General features: G+C 64.3%; 2 protein-coding genes across 3 annotated transcripts; both read left to right on the top strand.

Annotated features, from left to right (window-relative positions):
- The first annotated feature begins 274 nt into the window (after window positions 1-274).
- CASTOR1 (cytosolic arginine sensor for mTORC1 subunit 1) lies at window positions 275-5917 on the top strand. 2 transcript variants are annotated; one of them, XM_048322903.1, is made up of 9 exons: window positions 275-465; window positions 565-635; window positions 2902-3095; window positions 3199-3331; window positions 4004-4127; window positions 4677-4790; window positions 4867-4949; window positions 5062-5156; window positions 5238-5917. In XM_048322903.1, exons 1-9 carry the CDS (start codon window positions 353-355, stop codon window positions 5301-5303), a joined length of 993 nt encoding a protein of 330 aa, XP_048178860.1. In that variant the 5' UTR covers window positions 275-352; the 3' UTR covers window positions 5304-5917. The 2 variants fall into 2 exon arrangements, with proteins under 2 accessions (XP_048178860.1, XP_048178859.1); XM_048322902.1 differs by having other exon boundaries at window positions 277-465; window positions 4674-4790.
- An 8884-nt stretch (window positions 5918-14801) lies between these two features.
- LIF (LIF interleukin 6 family cytokine) lies at window positions 14802-18112 on the top strand. The gene is made up of 3 exons (XM_048322958.1): window positions 14802-14858; window positions 16583-16761; window positions 16913-18112. Exons 1-3 carry the CDS (start codon window positions 14840-14842, stop codon window positions 17348-17350), a joined length of 636 nt encoding a protein of 211 aa, XP_048178915.1. The 5' UTR covers window positions 14802-14839; the 3' UTR covers window positions 17351-18112.
- Window positions 18113-18926: the final 814 nt, after the last annotated feature.

The following is an 18926-nucleotide window of genomic DNA, read 5'->3' as shown; positions in this document are numbered from 1 at the left end:
TCTCGCGGTGCGGGTCAGTGCCGGATCGGGTCCCGAGGCGATGCGGGGCGGTCCCGGGGCCATGCGGGCGGTCACAGGGCGGTCCCGGCAGGATGCGGGGCGTTCCCGGATCGGTCCCTGGGCGATGAGGGCAGTCACAGGGCGGTGCCGAAGCAATTGCGGGGCGGTTCCGGAGCGGTTCCGGGGCGATGCGAGGCGGTCCCGGAGAGATGCGAGGCGGTCCCAGGGCGGTTCCGGGACGATGCGGGGCGGTCCCGAGGCAGTGCGGGGCGGTCCTGGGCCGGTCCCCGGGCGGTCCCGTGTCCGCCCTTATAGCGGCGGCGGCGGCGGCTCCCGGGGCGGCGCGGCCGCCATGGACCTGCACATTCTGGAGCACCGGGTGCGGGTGCTGAGCCTGGCCCGCCGCGGGCTCTGGCTCTACACCCACCCGCTGCTCAAGCTGCTCTTTCTGCCCCAGCGCTGCCGGTACCGGCCTTTCTCCCTCCACCACCCTCCTCTTCCTCCCCCGGCCCCGGGAGACGGCGGCGGTTTTGGGATCAGCAGCACCGATTTCTTCTTCTTCAGATGCAAGTTCTTCAGCCTGACGGAGACCCCCGAGGACTACACGGTCATGCTGGACGAGGAGGGCTTCAAAGGTACCGAGCGGTGGCCTCCTGGCAGGGCGGGCTGGCACGGCAGGCACGAGCTGTGCGCGTCCCCGGCCCGGCTCCGCGCCTGGGCCGCAGGGAGCGAGTCCCGGCTTGTGCTTGGCTCCCTCGGAACCTGCCCATCCCGTCCCCGCGGCGCCTGCGCCGGGGATGTACCGGCTTGCCCGGCCGAGGCTCTCCCGGCGTGGCTGCCCTCGCTCCGACAGCTCCTCCCGGGCAGAGCTGCCGCCCGGCTCGTGGCACCAGGCTGCGGGGAGCCCGCTGCCAGCCCGAAGCCCCGGGGCTCCCGGCAGGGCGCAGGGACCTCCCGGGATGCCCGCGGGCAAAGCTCCAGGCTCTGACAGCCCTCCTGTCATCATTCCCGTGTCCAATTTCATCCCGTCCCTCCGCCCGGTGAGGGCCAACTGGTGCTTTGGCAGAGGAGAGCAAAGCACAGGCCCAGCCAGGCTGGCTGGGGTGACCCCTGTCCGGCAGCAGGGTCCAGGTTTTGGGGTGTCCTGGGGAGGTTTGATCCTCTCCAAGCCAGTCCCTCTCCCAGGGATGTGCCATTTGGTGACGTCCCCACCGCTGGTGACCCGGCCTGTGCCGTGCATCACCCTCACGGCCGGTCCTGCCGGGGGTACCGGCCCGACGGGCTGAGCCAGAGGGTCTGGATCCCGGCCCGGCTTCCCACGCCCAAACCTTCCTGCCGAGGCCGCGGGAGCCGGGCACAGCGTATCCTTGGCCGTGACTCAAGGAGCAAGGGTCAGCGCTCTGGCCACGGGCACTCAAGTCTCACCTCCTTTTGCTCTGGAACGGGACCGCGTCCCGGGCTCTCCCCCTTCCCAGAGCCAGAGCTGTTCCCCACGTATTGTTTTATTTCGGGGCCTGCGGACAAATATTCCTCAATCCCGAGGGGAGGGCGGGAAGTGCTGAACAATGGTCCTGTGAGCCTGCAGCCCTGCAGTGCCCTGTGAACCCCCTTGGCTGGGGGGCTGCCAGTGTCCCCCGGCTGCCGGGCTGGGAGGGCACCCCCAGCAGATCCCCATCTTCCCTTGGGGATCGGGATTAAGCCCTGGGATGGGTGACACAGGGACAGAGGGGTCCCCTTGCATTCAGCCTCGCCCAGGGTGGTGTTGAAAAGCAATTAAGCACTGAGCTCTGGGACAGGTCCCCATGTCCCCGAGTCCCTGTCCCGCCCCCCTGTTCCCAGCACTGAGCTCTGGGCTGGAGCCGAGGCTGTTCTGGCGCTTCCTGCACAGGAACAGGCGCTGGGAACACCCGCCAAGGCCCTGGATCCGGCCCCACTCCCGCCCTGCACCGGGCCGAGTTTGGGAGCCGGGTACGGAGCCTGTCCCGTGATGGGGTCCCCCTCAGTGGGTGCTGGACCCTCCCCCCGTGCGACCCCTCCTCCACCACTGGTGTGATGAGTTTGAGGTCTCAGCTGGGCTGGGGAACTGGGTGCCCACTGAAGGGCTGGGGGCTTGTGGGATCTCCCATGGGAGCTGCCTCCCACCTTTCCTGGATGGCAGGAGTGGGTTGGAGGCCCTTTGGGTGTCCTGCCCATCCCTTCCTGGGAAGGGGAGCCCAGAGAGGAGGGGGCAGCCTGGCTGAGTCCTGGGGTGCCCCAGCAGTGCCAGCCCCTCTCTTGGGCAGGAGGGTGGGAGCAGGGGGGTGGGAGGCAGGAACAGCTCTCATATGCCCACCCTGTCAACACCAGCAGATTTTTTGGAAGCAGCTGTGGCTATCTGCCAGCCTGGGCTCTCCCCACCAGGCTGGCACCATCTGCTGGGACCCTCAGGACAGCTGGGACCCCTTGTCCCCTCTGGTGCCCCTTGTGCATCCCTGGTGGTGGGTGCTGGGCTGGGGGCTCCTGAGGGGCGGAGGATGAGCTGGGCAGCCCCAGGGTCTCAGTGGTGCTGGTTTTGGGGTCCAATGCCAACACCCCCATGCACCCAGCCTGGGGTGCTGGCACAGGGAGGAGAGACACATCCTGGGGTCTGGGGGGGCTGTAGCCTTGGCCCCCCTCATCTCTATGGCCAAATCCCAGTGTGGAGCAGCTGAGCCCTGTCTGGCTAATTCCACCTGTGGATGGGGCTCATCTGCACCCCCAAACGGGTGTTCCCACACCTGGGCTGGTCCTGTCCTGGGTCTGCTCATCACCCAGGGGACAGTGTGACGCGCAGGGCCTGAGCTGGCACTGGCTCTGTGTCCAGAGCTCGGCTGTGCCGAGCCCTGTGGAGCCACCTGCCTCAGTGTCCCTTGTCCCTCGCAGAGCTGCCGCCCTCCGAGTTCATGCAGGTGGCAGATTCCACGTGGCTGGTGCTCAGCGTCGTGTCCAACGGGCGGGAACCCCTCGGCTGCCAGGCCACTGGCGTCACCAAGATCGCGCGGTCGGTGATCGCGCCGCTGGCCGAGCACCACGTCTCGGTGCTGATGCTCTCCACGTACCAGACCGACTTCATCCTGGTGAGTGACGGGCACGGTGGCACCTGGCTGGCTGTCCCAAGGGCCCCGCTGTGCTCTGCGGGAGGGGTGACAGTCCAGGACATGATCCTGTGCCCCGGGGCAGGTGCGGGAGCGGGACCTGCCCGTGGTGATCCACACGCTGGCCGGGGAGTTCGACATCTACAAGGAGGAGAGTGGCGAGTGTGTCCCTGTCACCTGCGATGACGTGAGCAACGGCTTCCTCAAGCCCAAGCCAGGTGAGTGACACTGGGTTCCATGTCCCCTGGGGCCACCCAGTCCCACCCAGATGCTCCAGCCACGACCGGTGGTACCCATATCCTCGAGGGACCTCCAGGGCCATCCTGTCCCAGGGCCACCCAGTCCCCACCGAGATGCTCCAGCTCCCACCAGTGGAACCCACATCTTTGGGGGACCCCCAAGGCCACCCTGTCCCCAGGCCACAGTCCCAGGGCCACCCAGTCCCACCCAGATGCTCCAGCCACAACTGGTGGTACCCATATCCTCGAGGGACCTCCAGGGCCACACTGTCCCAGGGCTACCCGCTCCCTGCCCAGATGCTGCTCCCATGGGTGGTTCCCACATCCTGGGGGACCCCCATGGTCACCCTGTCCCGAGGACCACCCAGTCCCTGCCAAGATGCTCCTGCTCCCACCAGTGCATATTGGGGGGACCCCACCAAGATGCTCCAGTTCCCACTGGAGATGCCCATCTGGGGGACACCCAGGGCCGACCAGTCCCCACCGAGATGCTGCAGCTCCCACCGCTGGTACCCACATCCTTTGGGACCCCTGGGCCACCCCTCTGCTCCCGGAGAGACTCCGGGCTGTGGGCGCGGTGGCCACAGGGTGGCACTGCGGGACTGTCCCCGAGCTGTCCCCAGGCTTGACGCGCGGCCGTTCCCCTGCCAGCTGCCAGCCCCACGCTGCACCCCGTGCAGAGCCCCCAGACCCGCTTCTGCGTCCTGACGGTGGCCCCCGACACGCTGCCTGCCATCGCCACCATGCTCATCGACGTCCTCTTCTACTCCCACAGGTGAGTCCCGGGGATGGGGACATGGGGGTGGCCTCTTGCCTGGTGCCACCTGAACTGCAGTGACATATCCCAGCCATTGGTCCCACTGGGTTTTCAGGCTCTGGGTGTGTTTCCCAGACTGGTTTTGCCCTCCCGGGAGCTGCAGCGTGAGGGGTGGGAACTCCGAGGTGACACAAGGGACAAAGCCACCGTTGTACCAAATCCGAGGGGGAGACTGTAAAGCAGGAGGGGGTAGGTTTGAGAAGGGCAGTGGGAACGGTGCTGGGGGCAGGGAATGCTCCTGGCCATGTCCTCCCGTGTCCCCTGGGATGGGGTCCCTTCTGGTGGCACACTCCTGCTCCAGAGTCACCGTGACCTTTTAAGAATGTCCCAAAACCTGGTGTCACCTGTGAGCTGCAGACGCTTTGGGGACCGCCTGCTCCTGTCCCCTCTCCCCCCACCCTGCAGCACCCCAACGGGATGCTCAGACACCCAGTGCCACCACCAAGCCCTTCTCCTCCCCATTTTGGGGGTCATAACCCCTCCCTGTGTCCCCTTCCCCCTCAGCAGCCCCCCGTGGGAATCAACCACCAGCAGCCAGGACCTCGACTCCATCACCTTCTTCTCCTTCTCCCTCATCGAGGGCTACATCTCCATCGTGATGGATGCCGAGACCCAGAAGCGGTAGGTGCTATCTGTCCCTCTGTCCCTGGGTCTGGGGGCTCAGGGATGGGGTGACACTTGGCTTCATCCCCCTCAGGTTCCCCAGTGACCTGCTGCTGACCAGCTCGACGGGGGAGCTGTGGCGGATGGTGCGGATCGGGGGGCAGCCCCTCGGCTTCGGTGAGTGTGGCCGTGTCCCCTCTTGTGCCACTGCCAGCCAGGGGGTGCTCTGGGGCACTGCTGTCCCCGTGTGTCCCCATGACAATGACCCGGGGCCCCCTTTTGCCCCCAGATGAGTGTGGCATCGTGGCGCAGATCGCAGAGCCGCTGGCGGCCGCTGACATCTCGGCCTATTACATCAGCACCTTCAACTTCGATCACGCCTTGGTGAGCCCCTGCCCCTCCCCGGGGACCCCCGCCAGCCCGGGGGTGTCCCCTGGGGCTGACACCACCTCTGTCCCCCGGCAGGTCCCCGAGGAGGGCATCGCTGAGGTCATCCAGCTGCTGCAGCAGCGGCAGGAGAGCAGCAGATAGCGGCCACTGTCCCCATGCCGGGTGGCAGGGTGAGGTCTCCCCTCCTCCCCAGCCCTATTCGTTAGTTTTTGATTTTAATGATCCCCCAGCATGGGGCAGAGCCGGGCACAGCATTGCTCCCTCTGTGCTGGGGATGTGGTGGCTTTGGGGACATGGTGGCCTTGTGGCAGTGGGTACTGGCCCACAGGAGAGGGGTCAGTCCCTGTGTGCCATCCTCTCCCTCTAGCCCGGCCTGTGCGGGGTGGGTGGGCCAGGGGAGAGTGGCTGTGTCCAGGTGGAGGGGACACGGGGGGGACATGCCAAAGAGCAGTGATGTGCCACCATGGTGCTATAGGGGACAGCCTGGGGCTGATGGGATGTGTCCCCTTGGGAAGGGAGGGGTGGCCACGATGCTCAGGGACACCCCTGGACCAGCCCCATGGAGGGGAGAACATTCCTGGAGCTGGGGTTACCCCTGGCACCCCAAAAAGCTCCAAAGGGGCAGTGGGGGGGCTGTTGTTCACCCCCAGCCCTGGCTGTCACCTGTCATGGCGGGGTGACGGTGACCCCCAGCTCCTCACAAGTTGTATTTTCACATCGTTTTTGATAAGTCAGTAAAATTCTTATTGTTTTTATTTCTGTGTAGCCCAGGGGTTTGCCTAGAGCTGGTCCCTGTGGTGGTGACAGGGGCAGGGATGGGACAGGGGGACACGGTCTGGCTGTGAGGTGACTGGGACACGGCCACTTTCTCTGCGATGTATTTTGGGTGAAAAAAGGGATTAAAGCTGCAGCCCCCAGCAAGTCACCGGCCCTGGGGAACCCCAGGCCCACATTCCTGCCCTCCCCCTGCCCCACACTGGGCCAAGCTGGGGGGAAACTGAGGCATGAGCTTGACCCCGAGCCTAGGGGTGTCCCTGTGACACTGCCACTGTGTCCCCGCGTCCTCTTCCCTCGCTGGCAGCACAGCATCCTGTGGCAAAGTGGGGTACATGGGGTGAGGGCTGTGCCCTCCCGGGGGGTGCTGCAGCCACTGGGTGCCCCCAGGGTCTACCTGGGCCTCAGGCAGACCCAGCACGAGCGTGGTGGAAACCTCTGCTCCCATCCTGTCCCCAGAATCCATCCCCTGCTCTCCCACATTCCGAGCAGGACTGTGCCCTGGGCCTGGCACATCTTGCCCACGTCAGCCCCACACACTTCCAGCCACCAGCTTCCTGCCAACCCTCTGGCCGCTCTCTTTCCTGTCTTGGTCCCTTCTCCGAGTCATGGGACGCCGGTGACGCGCTCCCGGCGATGAAGAAATTGCCGCTGGCCCATGCGGTCACCGGCGCTATTTTTGTTCCCGTTGGGTATTGCACAGTCCTGGCCACCCCCTTGCCATCAGTGGGGTGGCCACCACCGTGGTGTCCTGCTGGCCCAGGAGGTGATGGTACCATATGCAGAGGCCAGGGGCCACCTGTGGCCAGGGGAGAGCTGAGAGTGGGGGGGGCCACCTGCTCAGGGTGTCCCGGGGTCCTGCCATGGCAGTGCATGGATGGATAAGGATGGAACAGGAAGAAGGAGAAGTGGATGGATGGACAGGTGGATGGATGGACGGATGGATGGATGGACAAGTAAATAGATGGAAGAGTGAATAGATGTGTGGATGCTTGGTTCATCACGTGGATAGGCAGGGTAATGGATAGGTGAACAGGTGGAGGAATTTATGGTTGGGTGTGCGGATGGATGGACGTACAGATGGGTGTGTGGACAGCTGGTAACCAGCCTGTCTAGGCAGCCTGAGGGATGGACAAACTGCTGTGGAGTGAGCAAGATCTTCTCCTGGCTCCTCCACCGCCCTGGGCATAGCCCTGCCCACCCCGGCCCCATGGAACCCACCCCAGCCGCCACCTCTGCCGGGGATGCCCCGAGGAGGAGGAAGAGGAGGAGCCGTCAGAGGCAGCTGGTGGAGGAAGCAGCCCTTGCGGGTCGTGGCGCGGCTGGGGCAGGGAAATTTTGGGAAAAGAAAGCACTTCTGGAAGTGAGTCACCGCTGTGTCCTTCCTGCTGGAAGGAGGGTGTGAATTTCTGGGTTGTCCCCCTGCGCCACCCCCGAAATGCGTAAATTTGGCGCGGGACGGCTCAAAATCAATGGGATTGCGACACACCTCGGAACGCTGATCAAAGACATTCATCTCTAAGGAATGGGGAAAACCCCCTTCGGTGCCGGGTTCCGTCTGTCAGGAAGGGGGAGCCCAGGGGGACTGCCCTGGGTGCTGCTGGCCGTGCCGAGGCCGTGCCGAGCCCCAGGGCTCTTCCAGGGCAGCGTTGCACAAGGGACAGCGCTGCCTTGGGCAACACCCGGCGCCCTCGGTGTTCCTGTGGTGCTGCCGGGAAGAGGGGCTGAGCCTGGTGTCCCCCACTTGGTTCAGCACCCGGATTTGTCACCCAGAGGAGTGGGTGGGTGTGAGAAGGTGGACGGAGCATCCCCCGGAGCATCAGCGAGCGCACGGTCTCCGGCAGTGCTGGGGTGCCCTGCAGTTCCCGCACTTCCACCTCCCTCCTTGCCAGGACAGATTTTTGCCTCCCACAGCTGGATGTGGGATGCGAAACCCCGCGTGGTGGCACATGGGTGACATCCCTGTCCCCGCTGCCCGCCGCCACTGCCCTCTTTTGCATTGGGGTTTCGGGGCAGCCGGCGCCGGTTTCAGTTCAACCTGTTGGGTGCTGAGCGGTGACATCAGCGTGACTCAAAAAGTCTCTTTCCCAAGAAGCCAGGGCTCGGGGGTCCAGCAGTGCCAGATCCGGGGTGAGCAGCGGGACAGCAGCCTCCCAGGCTGGACCCACCCGGCCTCCCTCGAGGAACTGACTCGAAGAACATCCCCATCACCCGTCCGTCCCATTTCCTCCCGCCGCGGAGGAGCATCCCTCATTGGCCCCGGGGCTCACTTCTCGCTGCCTTTCGCTGGGTCCGGGTGCCTCCTTGGGGGTGGGGGTGACTCGGGTGCGCTTTAAAAGTCGAGCTTCCCCATCGCCGAGCAGTTAAGGAAGTGGCTTGCGCGCCCGGCAGCCCCGGGCGGACACCCTGCCCCGGCCATGCGGTGCGACGGGCGGCCCTGGGGCGTGCTGGCAGGTAGGTGTGTCCCCGTGTCCCCGTGTCCCCGTGTCCCCTCTCGCTTGCCCCGGGCGCGCCGGTCCGGCCGGGAGCGGCGGGAGGGAGCGCGGCCGCGGGGCCCCCATGGCGGTTGAGTCAGCAGTGCCCTGGCAGATGGCACCGGGGCTGTGCCAAGGCAGTGTCGCCTCCCTCGGGCGCTGGCGGGGACGCGGACATTCCCTGCTGTGGCACATGGGACAGGGAGCACTGGGACTGGGCAGTATGGGGGAGAGGGGATGCTGGAAGAGGTAGGCAGGAGGGGACATGTTTGGGGACAGTTTGGGGATCAATGGCAGAAGGTCGGGGGTCAGCTTGCCCAGAGGCTGTGTGTCAGCCCAGCGCCATATCCAAAATCCTGTGGGTGACAGTGGGGCTGGGACAGAGACTGGCCAGAGCTGGCCAGAGGGACTGGATGCAGGAGTGTCGCTGCTGTCCCTTCCTTTGCGGTGGCCCGCGCTGGCAGGGCCAGCTGCTGGAGCAGCTGCTGTGGTGCGGCTGCGCATCCTGACGGCTCCACAGCACCTCCATCGCCCTCATCCTCCTCCCCGCCGGGTGCCCAGCAGGTTTTTGGCGCAGAGGTTGGGTCACCCTGGAGCAGGGACAGGGACTTTGGTGCAGGCAGCATTCCTGGCGTGGGGGGAGTGACCCCGTGAGAGGGGGCTGCGTCCCTGCACCCAGCGACGCTCCAGTGTCCCCTGACTCCCTCCTCTTCCTCCCCAGCTGTCACCAAAGGGCTCCTCATCCTCTGGGCAGTGCCAGGCCAGGGGGGCAGGTCCCCGCTGGCCCCCACCGTGCAGCAGACGCAGGCGCTGGTGAGGCTCATGGCCGAGGACGCGCAGGAGCTCTTCACCTTCTACGTGAGTCTCCTTCCCCAGGGCGAGGGGTCACGCCCGTCCCCTCCACAGGGCGGGTGGGGGGCGGTCCCCGTGCTGCTCCCGCATCCCTGATCTTCTCCAATCTCTGGGCAGGAGAAGGAGCAGCACCTGGCCATGCACAACATGTGCCGCACCAACAATACCCCCGAGTGGCTGCGGAGGCCGGCGAAGGGGCCCTGGGGGCTGCGGCGGCTGCGGAGGCCCGCGATGCACATGGACCAGGCGCTGCAGGACATCATTCGGCACCAGCGCAACCTCCACCACCCTGAGGCCGAAATCCTTCTCCGCCTGAGCAAGACTCACCGGAAGGTGCGAGCGCTGCTCAACAACCTGGCGGGGCTCTTCCCGGGCCCCAGCCCCCGCCCCGGCCGCCGGCCCCTCCCCAGCCCCGCGGCATCCCTCAGCATCTTCCGACAGAAGCTGCAGGGGTGCCAGATCCTCTGGAACTATGCCCGCTTCATGGCCGAGCGCAGCGCCGAGCTGGACGCCGGGAGCCGCCGGACGCGCCGGGAGAAGGGGAGATCGCACCGGAGCTCACGGCTGCCTGCACGCCCCTAGGGCAGCCCCGCCGCACCGGAGTTCCTGTCTGCATCTCCATCATCTCCATCTCCATCCCGTGTGACCCGATCCCAACCCATCCCCAGGACGGAGATGCATCCGGTGGCCGGGATGCACCACGGAGCCCCTCTCAGCTCACCTGAGCGAGGACAAAATGCACTGACAGCATCTCCCGCCACTTCGGCTCGCCGTGGGGACCCTGCTGTCCCCGTGCCACCTCTCGGCTGCAGGACAGCCCTGGTTGGCTCTCCCACATCCTGCCCCACTTTCCCGTGGATCCAGGTAGCCGCAGTGCAGCCGGGTGTCCCCCGGGTGCCCAGCTGTCCCCTGTCCCCGAGCCCTGCCGGATTTTCCAGTGATTCAATGGGTCGGGTGACACAGCCTGACTAAGCGCACCCGCCGCCGGGCCCACGGAGAGCGCTGCTGCCACCGGCGACTGTCACCGGTGTTGTCACCCCCTGCCTGCCCTGCGCCAGCTCTGCTCCCAGAGAGCAGCTGCGAGTGGAATCCTGTGTCCCTGCATAGTCCGTGTCCCTGCACATTTGGTGTCCCTCTGTGCTTGGTGTCCCCACAAGCTCAGTGTCCCTTCGCACATCCCTGTCCTCTCAGTGTCCCCGTGCTCTCAGTGTCCCCGTGCTCACTCTTGCACACTCGGTGTTCCCATACTCCCAGCATCCCTGTCCCCTCCGTGTCCCCTCTGAGCCTCCCAGGCCGTGCCACCACAGCCCTGACCGTGCCCAGCAGGGACTCGGCTCTGGCCGCTGCACTGTGGCAGTGGGTGACAGCCCCCAAGCCTCCCCCCTAATTTATACTTTAATATTTGTGTGTTTATTGTATTTATTGACTCCCAGGGTTAATTTAACTCCTGCAGCTTGCAGAAGTATTTAAGTACATTTCTAATATATAAATATCTATTTTTATTATATTTTTTGTACGGTGTTAAACTATGAACATCACAAGGGTTTATTTATGTATATTGATATTTTTGGTACGCAGAGAAGGGCAGTGCCCCCTGCCCACGTGGCACTTCTTTATTTTTGTACAATGGCAGAAGGAAATAAAGTGCTGACCTTGGCCTCTGGGCCACTGAGACGTCGTGTCCCTGTGTCCCTGGGTCCCTGTGGCTGTGGGCAGGGAGGGGCTGTGTTCTGGTGGCCAGGTCGTGCCTGTTGTCCTTGCCACATGGGATGTGACGTGGGGTGGTGTGGCACAACATGGTGTGACACATGGCATGGCACACGCTGGGATGTGGCCCATGGCATGGCACACGCTGGGATGTGGCCCGTGGCATGGCACAGGACATGGCACTTCATAGTGTGGCCCATGGCACGGCACAGGATGTGGCACACACTGGGATGTGGCACAGGATGTGGCACACGACACGGTGTGGCACAGGGCACGTGATGTGACAAGCTGTGGTGTGCCATGACAGGGCCTGGCACTGCCAGGTGTGTGCGGCACAAGCCGCATGACACCTTGTGCCACATGTCACAGCCCTGGCTGGGCCATCACTGCAGCCACGCTGAGCGCAGTGTCCGGCAGTCTGGCCAGGGCCACCATGGGGACTGGGCCACCCACTGCCACCAGTCCTGCTGAGTCAAAAATCCTAAGACCTGGTCATGTGTCCCCATGGAGTCACTCGTTCCCCATGTGTGCCGTGTGCCAGGGCCGCCGGACTGCCCGGCTCTGCTGCCGGCCCCACTGCCTGAGTCAGTCACAGGAGCATCGCCACTGGGACGGCCACCACGGCCATCTGGGGACACTCATGGTGGGACAATGTCACCATGAAGAAGCCCGGGCCAGCTTGGCGCGCTGTGGGTGACCCTGACAGTGACTGTGCCACTGCCAAGCCGCCCATCCAGCTCTGGAGAGGGCTGCGGAGGGGAGGGTGCAGGTACGTGACCCCCTGGGACCGTGGGGAGGGCTGAGGGACCCCAAACACAGAGTGACACCGGGCTGAGTGTCACTGGAGGGGTGGTGGCTTCTCTGGTGTCCCCAAGGGGACACCCAAGGGGACCCCAGTGCCCACTCCTGGGAAAAGCCTGTGGGATGACACTGCTGGGGTGGCACCGGTGGGGCGCAGGGACAGGGGTGAGGCAGCCCCGGGCAGGGACCCACCGTGAGTCAAAGGGGAATTCGGTGCCCTCCGTTGTTCGGCTCTGGATTTCCCCGCGACAGGAGCACCTGCCTGGCTCGGCCCTTCCTCACCCCCCGGGAGGGCCCCCTGGACACCGCCAGTCCCAGCCCCAGCCTCATCCCCAACCTGGGGGACACCCGGGGCTTTTGGTGACTCCGAAATCTGGTGTCCCTCCTGCACGGGGACACCGCGGGATGGGAACCTGGAGGGGAGACGGAGGGGGATGGGGCTGGGGCGCAATTATGGGGTGGGGCAGTTATGGGGGGAGCTGGGGTGGGGCTGGGGCAGTTCTGGGAGGGGCTGGGGCGGGGGGGACAATGAGGGGATGGGGAAGGGCGGGAGGGGACATTTGCGGGCTGGGGAGAGGAGAGGTCTGGGGTGGGGATGGGGCAGGGGGCAGCTCCGGAGCGGGGATGAGATGGGTCAGTTCTGAGTTAGGATGAGGCGACGGGGGCAATTTTGGGATGGGGAGAGGCCAGTTCTGGGCTGGGGCAGCAGGGGGCAGCACGGGGACAGGGATGGGGACAGGGACGGGGACCGGGACGGGGACAGGGATGAGCGGGCATGGAACAGGGATGAGGAGGGGGGAAGCATAGGGACATGGAAAAGGGCACAGCAGGGGGACAGGGATGCGGCAGAGAGGCATCACGGGGACAGGGATGGGATGAGGTGTCTGCGATGGAGCTGAGGACAATTATGGGCCGGGATGCTCAGAGGGGACAGCTCGGAGGGGCACAGAGCAGCAGCGTGGCAGCGGTGGCCTTGGAGCACCCTGGGCTTGTCCCTTTGTCCCTGGCCAGGTCGGCAGTGGGGATGGAGGGGACAGTGGGGACAGTGGGGACAGTGGGGACAGCTGTCCCCTGACCAACCTGCCCCAGCTCCTCCTGGGGCCCCCAAACCCCTCAGATCCAAGGACCCTCAGCCTTCTCTGACAGGGTGGGCTGGGTCCTCTTCCCGCTCCTCCTTGGGACACACTGGGACCCCCACCCCTGTCACCGTCTCCTGACGCTCCTGCTGCCTGTCTCCATCGGGCATCGGCGCAGGATCCGTGCGGGGATATTCCTGCTGCTGAAGGGATTGGGAAAGGGGATATTCCTGGGCATCATCTCCCATCCTGGTACCTCCTCTCCACACCTCCGTCTCCAGCCTATCTGGACCAGGAATTCGGGTTTTCCCGCCGGAGCATCTCCCCCTGCAGAGGTCCAGCGTCTCCCCCCGGGTTTGTCTTTTCTCCTAGAGAAACCCCATCCTTTAATCTGAACACTTTAGCCCGAAGGGTTGAGCTGGGGGTGAAGACACCGATGCCGCCGTGATGATCCCACCATGACCAGGGGTCCCACACCCCTCGGGGGATGCCAAAGCCCAGCTCAGCTCCAGACTGGACTCAGTCGCTCCTGGAAAATTCAGGAAAAGGGCAAATCCATGTCAACCCCTGCACACAACTCCCGCAGGACGTTCCCTATGCTAATAATTAAGTGCTATTAATTGCTCAGCTAATTAAGTTCGCCAGGCCGCTAGATGTCCATCAATATGTGATGTGCTGCTCCCCACATCCCAAAAAGGCTGGGATGAGGCTGCAGGGTGGGACATGGAGCTCATCCTGCCCCCCCTCCACAGTCCCCAGCTCATCCCTGATGTCCCAGTAAGATCAGACTGGGCTAAACTGGGCTGGGGCATCAATGCCACCGGCAAACCAGGCTGGTCCTTGAATGGGGAAACTGAGGCACGCAGCAGCTATGGACCAACCCCGCCAGCATAGGGGGGGTCTTCGTGACCCCCCTCTCCGTGTCCCCCCCGCCGAGGGGGGACACCCGGGGTCATGGTGGCTCTTGCGGTATCGGTCCTGGACTGGCACCGCCGGTTCACCTGCCGGGCCGCAAACTTGCTAAACCTGATTAAAGTTTCAGCTCGGCCCCGGTGAGAAAAAAATACAGAGAGGGACAAAAAAAAATTCATTTAACCTGTTTTTCACCCAAATCGGGCAGCGAACAGCGTCGCAGTGTCCCGTTCCCATGGGATCCCCACGAGACGGTGACCCAGCGCCCTCCTGTCCGCCCCAGCACCCTCTGCCCGCTCCAGGCAGGGGACAGCCCCGCCGAGGGAAGGGTTAACCCTGGGGGGGCCGGTCCGGCCTCTCCCCCTGGGTGGGTTTGTCCTTTTTCCTGCAGAAAACCCACCCTTTACTGATAATATTTTTGCCCAAAGGGATGAGCCAGCGGCGGGCTGGGGGACACCGCTGCCACCGCGGCCGTCCCGCCCTGACCGAGGAGTGCGGGACCCCGCCACCACTTCCCCCCGCCTTCCATCCCTCCAAAACCTCCAAAAAACCTCAGACCAGGCTTTTTTACCTCCTTCATTTTATTGCCTGCTCCGGCAGCCAGCGGGGAAGCCCCGGCCCGGGGAGGGGGACCCGGGGGTGAAAGTGCTTGCAGCTCCTGAGTCACAGCACGGCACGTTCGCCACCGCGCCTCGACACCCCCGAATCCCACGTGCGGCCGCGCACCTCCCCTGGGGGGCTTCAATTCATCTTTCCCAGCCCACCCACTTCCCTGAGCCCGCGCGTGAAACAAAAGACGACACAAAACTTCGTGTGACATCAACTTTTTTCAAAAATTCATTTCTAAGAATCATTCATGATTTCCAAACCCTCCGACTTCCTGATTTCCAGTTTCAATAGAAGTAACGATAGCGGGTGATTCTCCCCCACCCCCTCTCCTCCTCCCCTCTTCTTACAACACAGGCTGGCTGCCGGACCGGTATATAAACCCCGAGAAGTCCCCCAGTATGAACATGAATTTCTGAAAACTTCCTCTGCCAACACCAATCCCTATTAAGTCGCTCCCGGGACGCGGCTCACAATGAAGTTCGTGCCGGCAGGTAAAAAAAAAAAAAAATCAACTTTGGGGACACTATTTCCCCTTCTCCCCTTCCCCCTTTTTTCCTCCCCCCTTCCCTCCTTTTCCCGGTGATGCTCGGGTGCAGGCGGGTCCCGGCTGGATGCCGCCGCTGGAGCCGGAGCGAGGGCTCCCGCCGCGCTGCGTCCCCCCCGGGATGAGCATCTCTGGGAATTGGCAGCGGGAGCGGAGCGCGGCGCTGGCGCGGTGCAGCCAACATCTGGACACTTATATAACTGGAAATGCTTCCAAGAAAAAAAAAATCTCAAGGAGGGGGGGATTTTTTGCTTTTTTGCTTTTTTGTACTTTTAAATACTTTCCCCCCCCCCTCCTGCTTTTCCTCCTTCTGGGTCTCCCGATGCCGCGAGCTGCTGCCGTGTCGGGAGCGCTGGAAGGATGGGGAGGCTGCCAAGTGCAGGAGGTGGGGCTGGAGGGAGCAGCCCCCAGCCCAGAAGCCGTGCTCGGGGTGTCCCACGGGGCAGCACCCACCCGGGACCCCCCACCCACCCAGCCCCTGGCACACGTGGGTGCCGAGCCTCGCCGTGCTCAGCTGTGAAATGGGCAGAGGCAGCGGCCGGGGGGACACAGCGAGAGGGGCTTGTGGGGGGCTCAGGGAATCTGCATCCCCTGGGAACAGCCAGGGCCCCGGGGGCGCGGGGAGACAGGGTCCCCCCGTCCCGGGCGGGAGGGGAGCGGCGGGTCAGGGATCGCAACACGCCCAGGTAAGTCCTCTCCCACCTGGGCAGGGTAAATAAATCGAGGCTTGGATTACCCGGCACCGGCGGCACGTCCGAGGCGCTGACAAGTGCGGGCGACTTCGGCGCTCGTCACGGCCCGGGGATTTCGCCTGGCAGCGCCCCGAGCCGGGGCACGGGACTCCCACCCTGAAGGGGCCCTGCTGGTGGCATCCAGGTCACTCAGCAGCGGGGACACCCGGGCCACCCTCCCCGAGGATGCCCAGCGCAGTGGCGGGGCTCCAGAGGCGGTTTGGCCTCCCCGAGCAGGGATGGATCCCGGTTTGGGGGAGTCCCAGTGGACGGGGGGTCGCAGCGCCCCGCTCCCAGGAGGGGACGCCGGGGCGACCCAGCTGCCCGCGGCTCAAGGGTCCCCTTGTTCCACGTCCAGGGATTTCCTGGCTGGAGCCTCTGGCAGCTGCATCGTCTCACCCCGGGGCTCCTCGGCTCTGCGCCCACTTCTCAGGCGGGGAAACTGAGGCAGGCGGTGGGGCCGGGGGCGGGAGGGAGGAGGGAGGGCACGCCGAGAGCAGGTTTCCTTGCGGGAGCCCCGCTGAGTCAGCCGGGCCGGGGTGGGGCCTTGCTCCCGAAGCGCCCGGACCAGGATAACGGAGGAAAAAGCGTTTTGCACGTTTCATTAAACCCGACAGGTCGCCACCGGGCCGGTTGCGAAATGTGGGAATGCTGCGGGGCCCCCCGCCGGGAAGGGAGGCGGGGGAGCGCCTGCCGGGGGGCAGGTGAGGGCGACGGCAGCGGCCGGGACGGCAGAGCGGGGGGTCTGGGGACTTCCAGCGGAGCTGGACACACGCCCAAGTGGGATGAGTCTCCCCTCCAGCTGGACACTCTCCCTTTGGGTGCCTGGAACTGGGGTCATCCTTGGTGGATGCTCTGCATCAGCAGCAACGTGGTCCCGATGGGCCACCACCGCCTCGTCCCGGTCCCCACCGTGACCTCGGCCTCTCTCCCCACACAGGCGTCGTGCCCTTCGTGGCCCTGCTCCTGCTGCAGCGGCGGCCGGTGGCTGGCCGGGCGCTGCTGGTGACCGGCTCCGGCTGCCCCAGCCACGGCTTGTGCCGCTCCAACGTCCAGGAGCAGACCCGCAGGCAGGTGGCCATGCTCAACGCCACCGCCCAGGAACTCTTCAGCCTCTATGTAAGTGGCACTTGGGGACGGCCAGGGACCACGGCGGGGTGTGAGCCACAAGCGCATGAAGGGGGAGGGCTGGGGACACCGCAGGGACGGTGGCAGGAGGTGGCCGGGGGGGACAGAGGGAACATGGGGTGACGCTCGCCTCTCCTCCCAGCTGAAGTGCCAGGGAGAACCGTTCAGCAGCGAGGCTGACAAGCTCTGCAACCCCGCTGGCATCTTCTTCCCCACTTTCCGCGTCAACCGGACGAGCGAGAGGAAGGAGGTGATGGTGGCCATGTACAAGCTCTTCGCCTTCCTCAACGCCTCACTGGGGAACATCACGCGCGACCAGGAGGAGCTCAACCCCATGGCCAAAGAGCTCCTCGAGCGGCTCCACAACACCACCAAGACCACGCGAGGCCTCATCTCCAACCTCACCTGCCTCCTCTGCAAGAACTACAACATCTTCCAGGTGGACGTCAGGTACGGGGACAGCTCCAAGGGCAAGAGCGCCTTCAAGAAGAAGCAGCAGGGCTGCCAGGTGCTCAGGAAGTACGTGCAGGTCATCGGCCAGGCGGCACGTGTCCTCCTACCTCATCTCAGCCCCTCATGAGCGCCCGCCCCGGCTACGCTGCCCCTGCTGCTGGCCGGCCCCCGCCGCTGCCTCCCGAATTCCCGCCTTCCTATTTATTACCCGGACCCTGCGCTGGCCCCATCCGCCCTCCGGTAATTTATTGCCCCTTGAGGGGGTGAACGTTGCAGGCCGGAGCGTCCCGAGCGGAGCAGAGCCAGCATCCAGCGGGACGAGGCAGCGCATCCCCGAGGAGATGCCGGGGCGTGGGCTGGTCCCGGGATGTGCCTCAGCCCTCCCTGTGCTCCCATGGGGGGAGGGAGCTGCAGGGGCTGGCGGCGGGGCCGGACTCTGTCCCCCACGGACGGTGTCCATCATGGAGAGCAACCGGACAGACACCCCTGAGCACCATCTGAAGCTCCCACTTCCCTGGAAAAAGGATTGTGAGGGAGGACATTGGGATGCGGTGGCTCGCAGGGACATGGGGACACGGGCACACGCTCCCCCTGCACATTTTAAGGCTGGGCTCCCCTACAAGGAGCCGAACTGAGGGTACCCAGTGGCTGTGGTGGCTGGGGCTGGGTCCCACCGTCTGGGACAAGGCCACCTGTGTGGGACAGGCACCCCACTGTGGGGCATCATCCCCCCGCGCGGGCACGGCGGGGCACGGAATGTCCTCTCCTTTGGAAAAGTGCTTTTCCCATTGGAAGAGCTCTGAATGTACTAACAGCCAAGAGCTGGGCTTTGCACGGCTGAATGCAGCCCTGGCATGGGGGCATGGGACAAGGGGACATGGGGACTTGGGACACGGGGACATGGGACACAGGGACATGGGGACATAGGGATGTGGGACATGGGGACGTGGGGACGCAGGGACGGGCCCCGGGCCGGTGGCAGGCGGCGCTGGCTCGCTCCTGGCACCAGAGCGGGCTGTGGGTTATTTATTGCCTCCGTGGAAAGCCCAGCATGCACTGAGAGCTGACTTTTAATAATTTTATCGTTAATAATAATTAATAATTATTAATAAGATTTGTGGTAATATATTCATGGAATTCTATTTAAATATTTATTTTTTTATACTTCTTGCCCTCCTTTTTTTAAATAAACCAACAGAAACAGACTGTATTTGGCTGCTCTTCGATGGGTCCCTTTTGTGCTCACCCTCCGACACCTCTGCTCCCCCAAAGCACCCTCAGGGCTGCCCCAAAACCCCTCAGGCATCGCTGTGCATCACAGCCCCCTGTCACCTTGTTCCTTCCTGCTTTCCCACCTGCTATGGGATGGCTGGTTGGAAATATATTTTTCCAGGGGAAAATGCTTAAATTGACACTCACCAGCTGCTCAAAAGTGCCGGGATGATGTGGGGACCATCCTGGTGCAGGGATTGTCCTGGCATGGGGAGCATCGTGGTGTGGGTACCATGGCAGTGTGGGGAGCACCATGGCATGGGCACCATCCCGATGAGGGGACCATCCCAATGTGTGGAGCACCATGGTGCGGGGAGCCCCACTTTGGCAGCCCTGGAAGCTCCTGAGGAAACAGGGAAAGTCTGGGAAGAGGCTGAGGGAGCCGAGTGAGCATGTGCGAGGTGGAGGGGACACCACCTAAAAATCCCAGC

This window comes from Corvus hawaiiensis, chromosome 18, assembly GCF_020740725.1.
Source record: "Corvus hawaiiensis isolate bCorHaw1 chromosome 18, bCorHaw1.pri.cur, whole genome shotgun sequence".
NCBI lineage: Eukaryota > Metazoa > Chordata > Aves > Passeriformes > Corvidae > Corvus > Corvus hawaiiensis.
The sequence above is the reverse complement of the archived record's forward strand: the minus strand, read 5'-3'. Positions and strand labels throughout refer to the sequence as shown.

Coding starts and splice junctions, on each gene's coding strand:
- CASTOR1 (XM_048322902.1), top strand. CDS start 353: ATGGACCTGCACATTCTGGAGCACCGGGTGCGGGTGCTGAGCCTGGCC. Junction 636..2,901: donor GGACGAGGAGGGCTTCAAAG/GTACCGAGCGGT, acceptor TGTCCCTCGCAG/AGCTGCCGCCCTCCGAGTTC. Junction 5,157..5,237: donor TCAACTTCGATCACGCCTTG/GTGAGCCCCTGC, acceptor GTCCCCCGGCAG/GTCCCCGAGGAGGGCATCGC.
- LIF (XM_048322958.1), top strand. Junction 16,762..16,912: donor AGGAACTCTTCAGCCTCTAT/GTAAGTGGCACT, acceptor CTCTCCTCCCAG/CTGAAGTGCCAGGGAGAACC.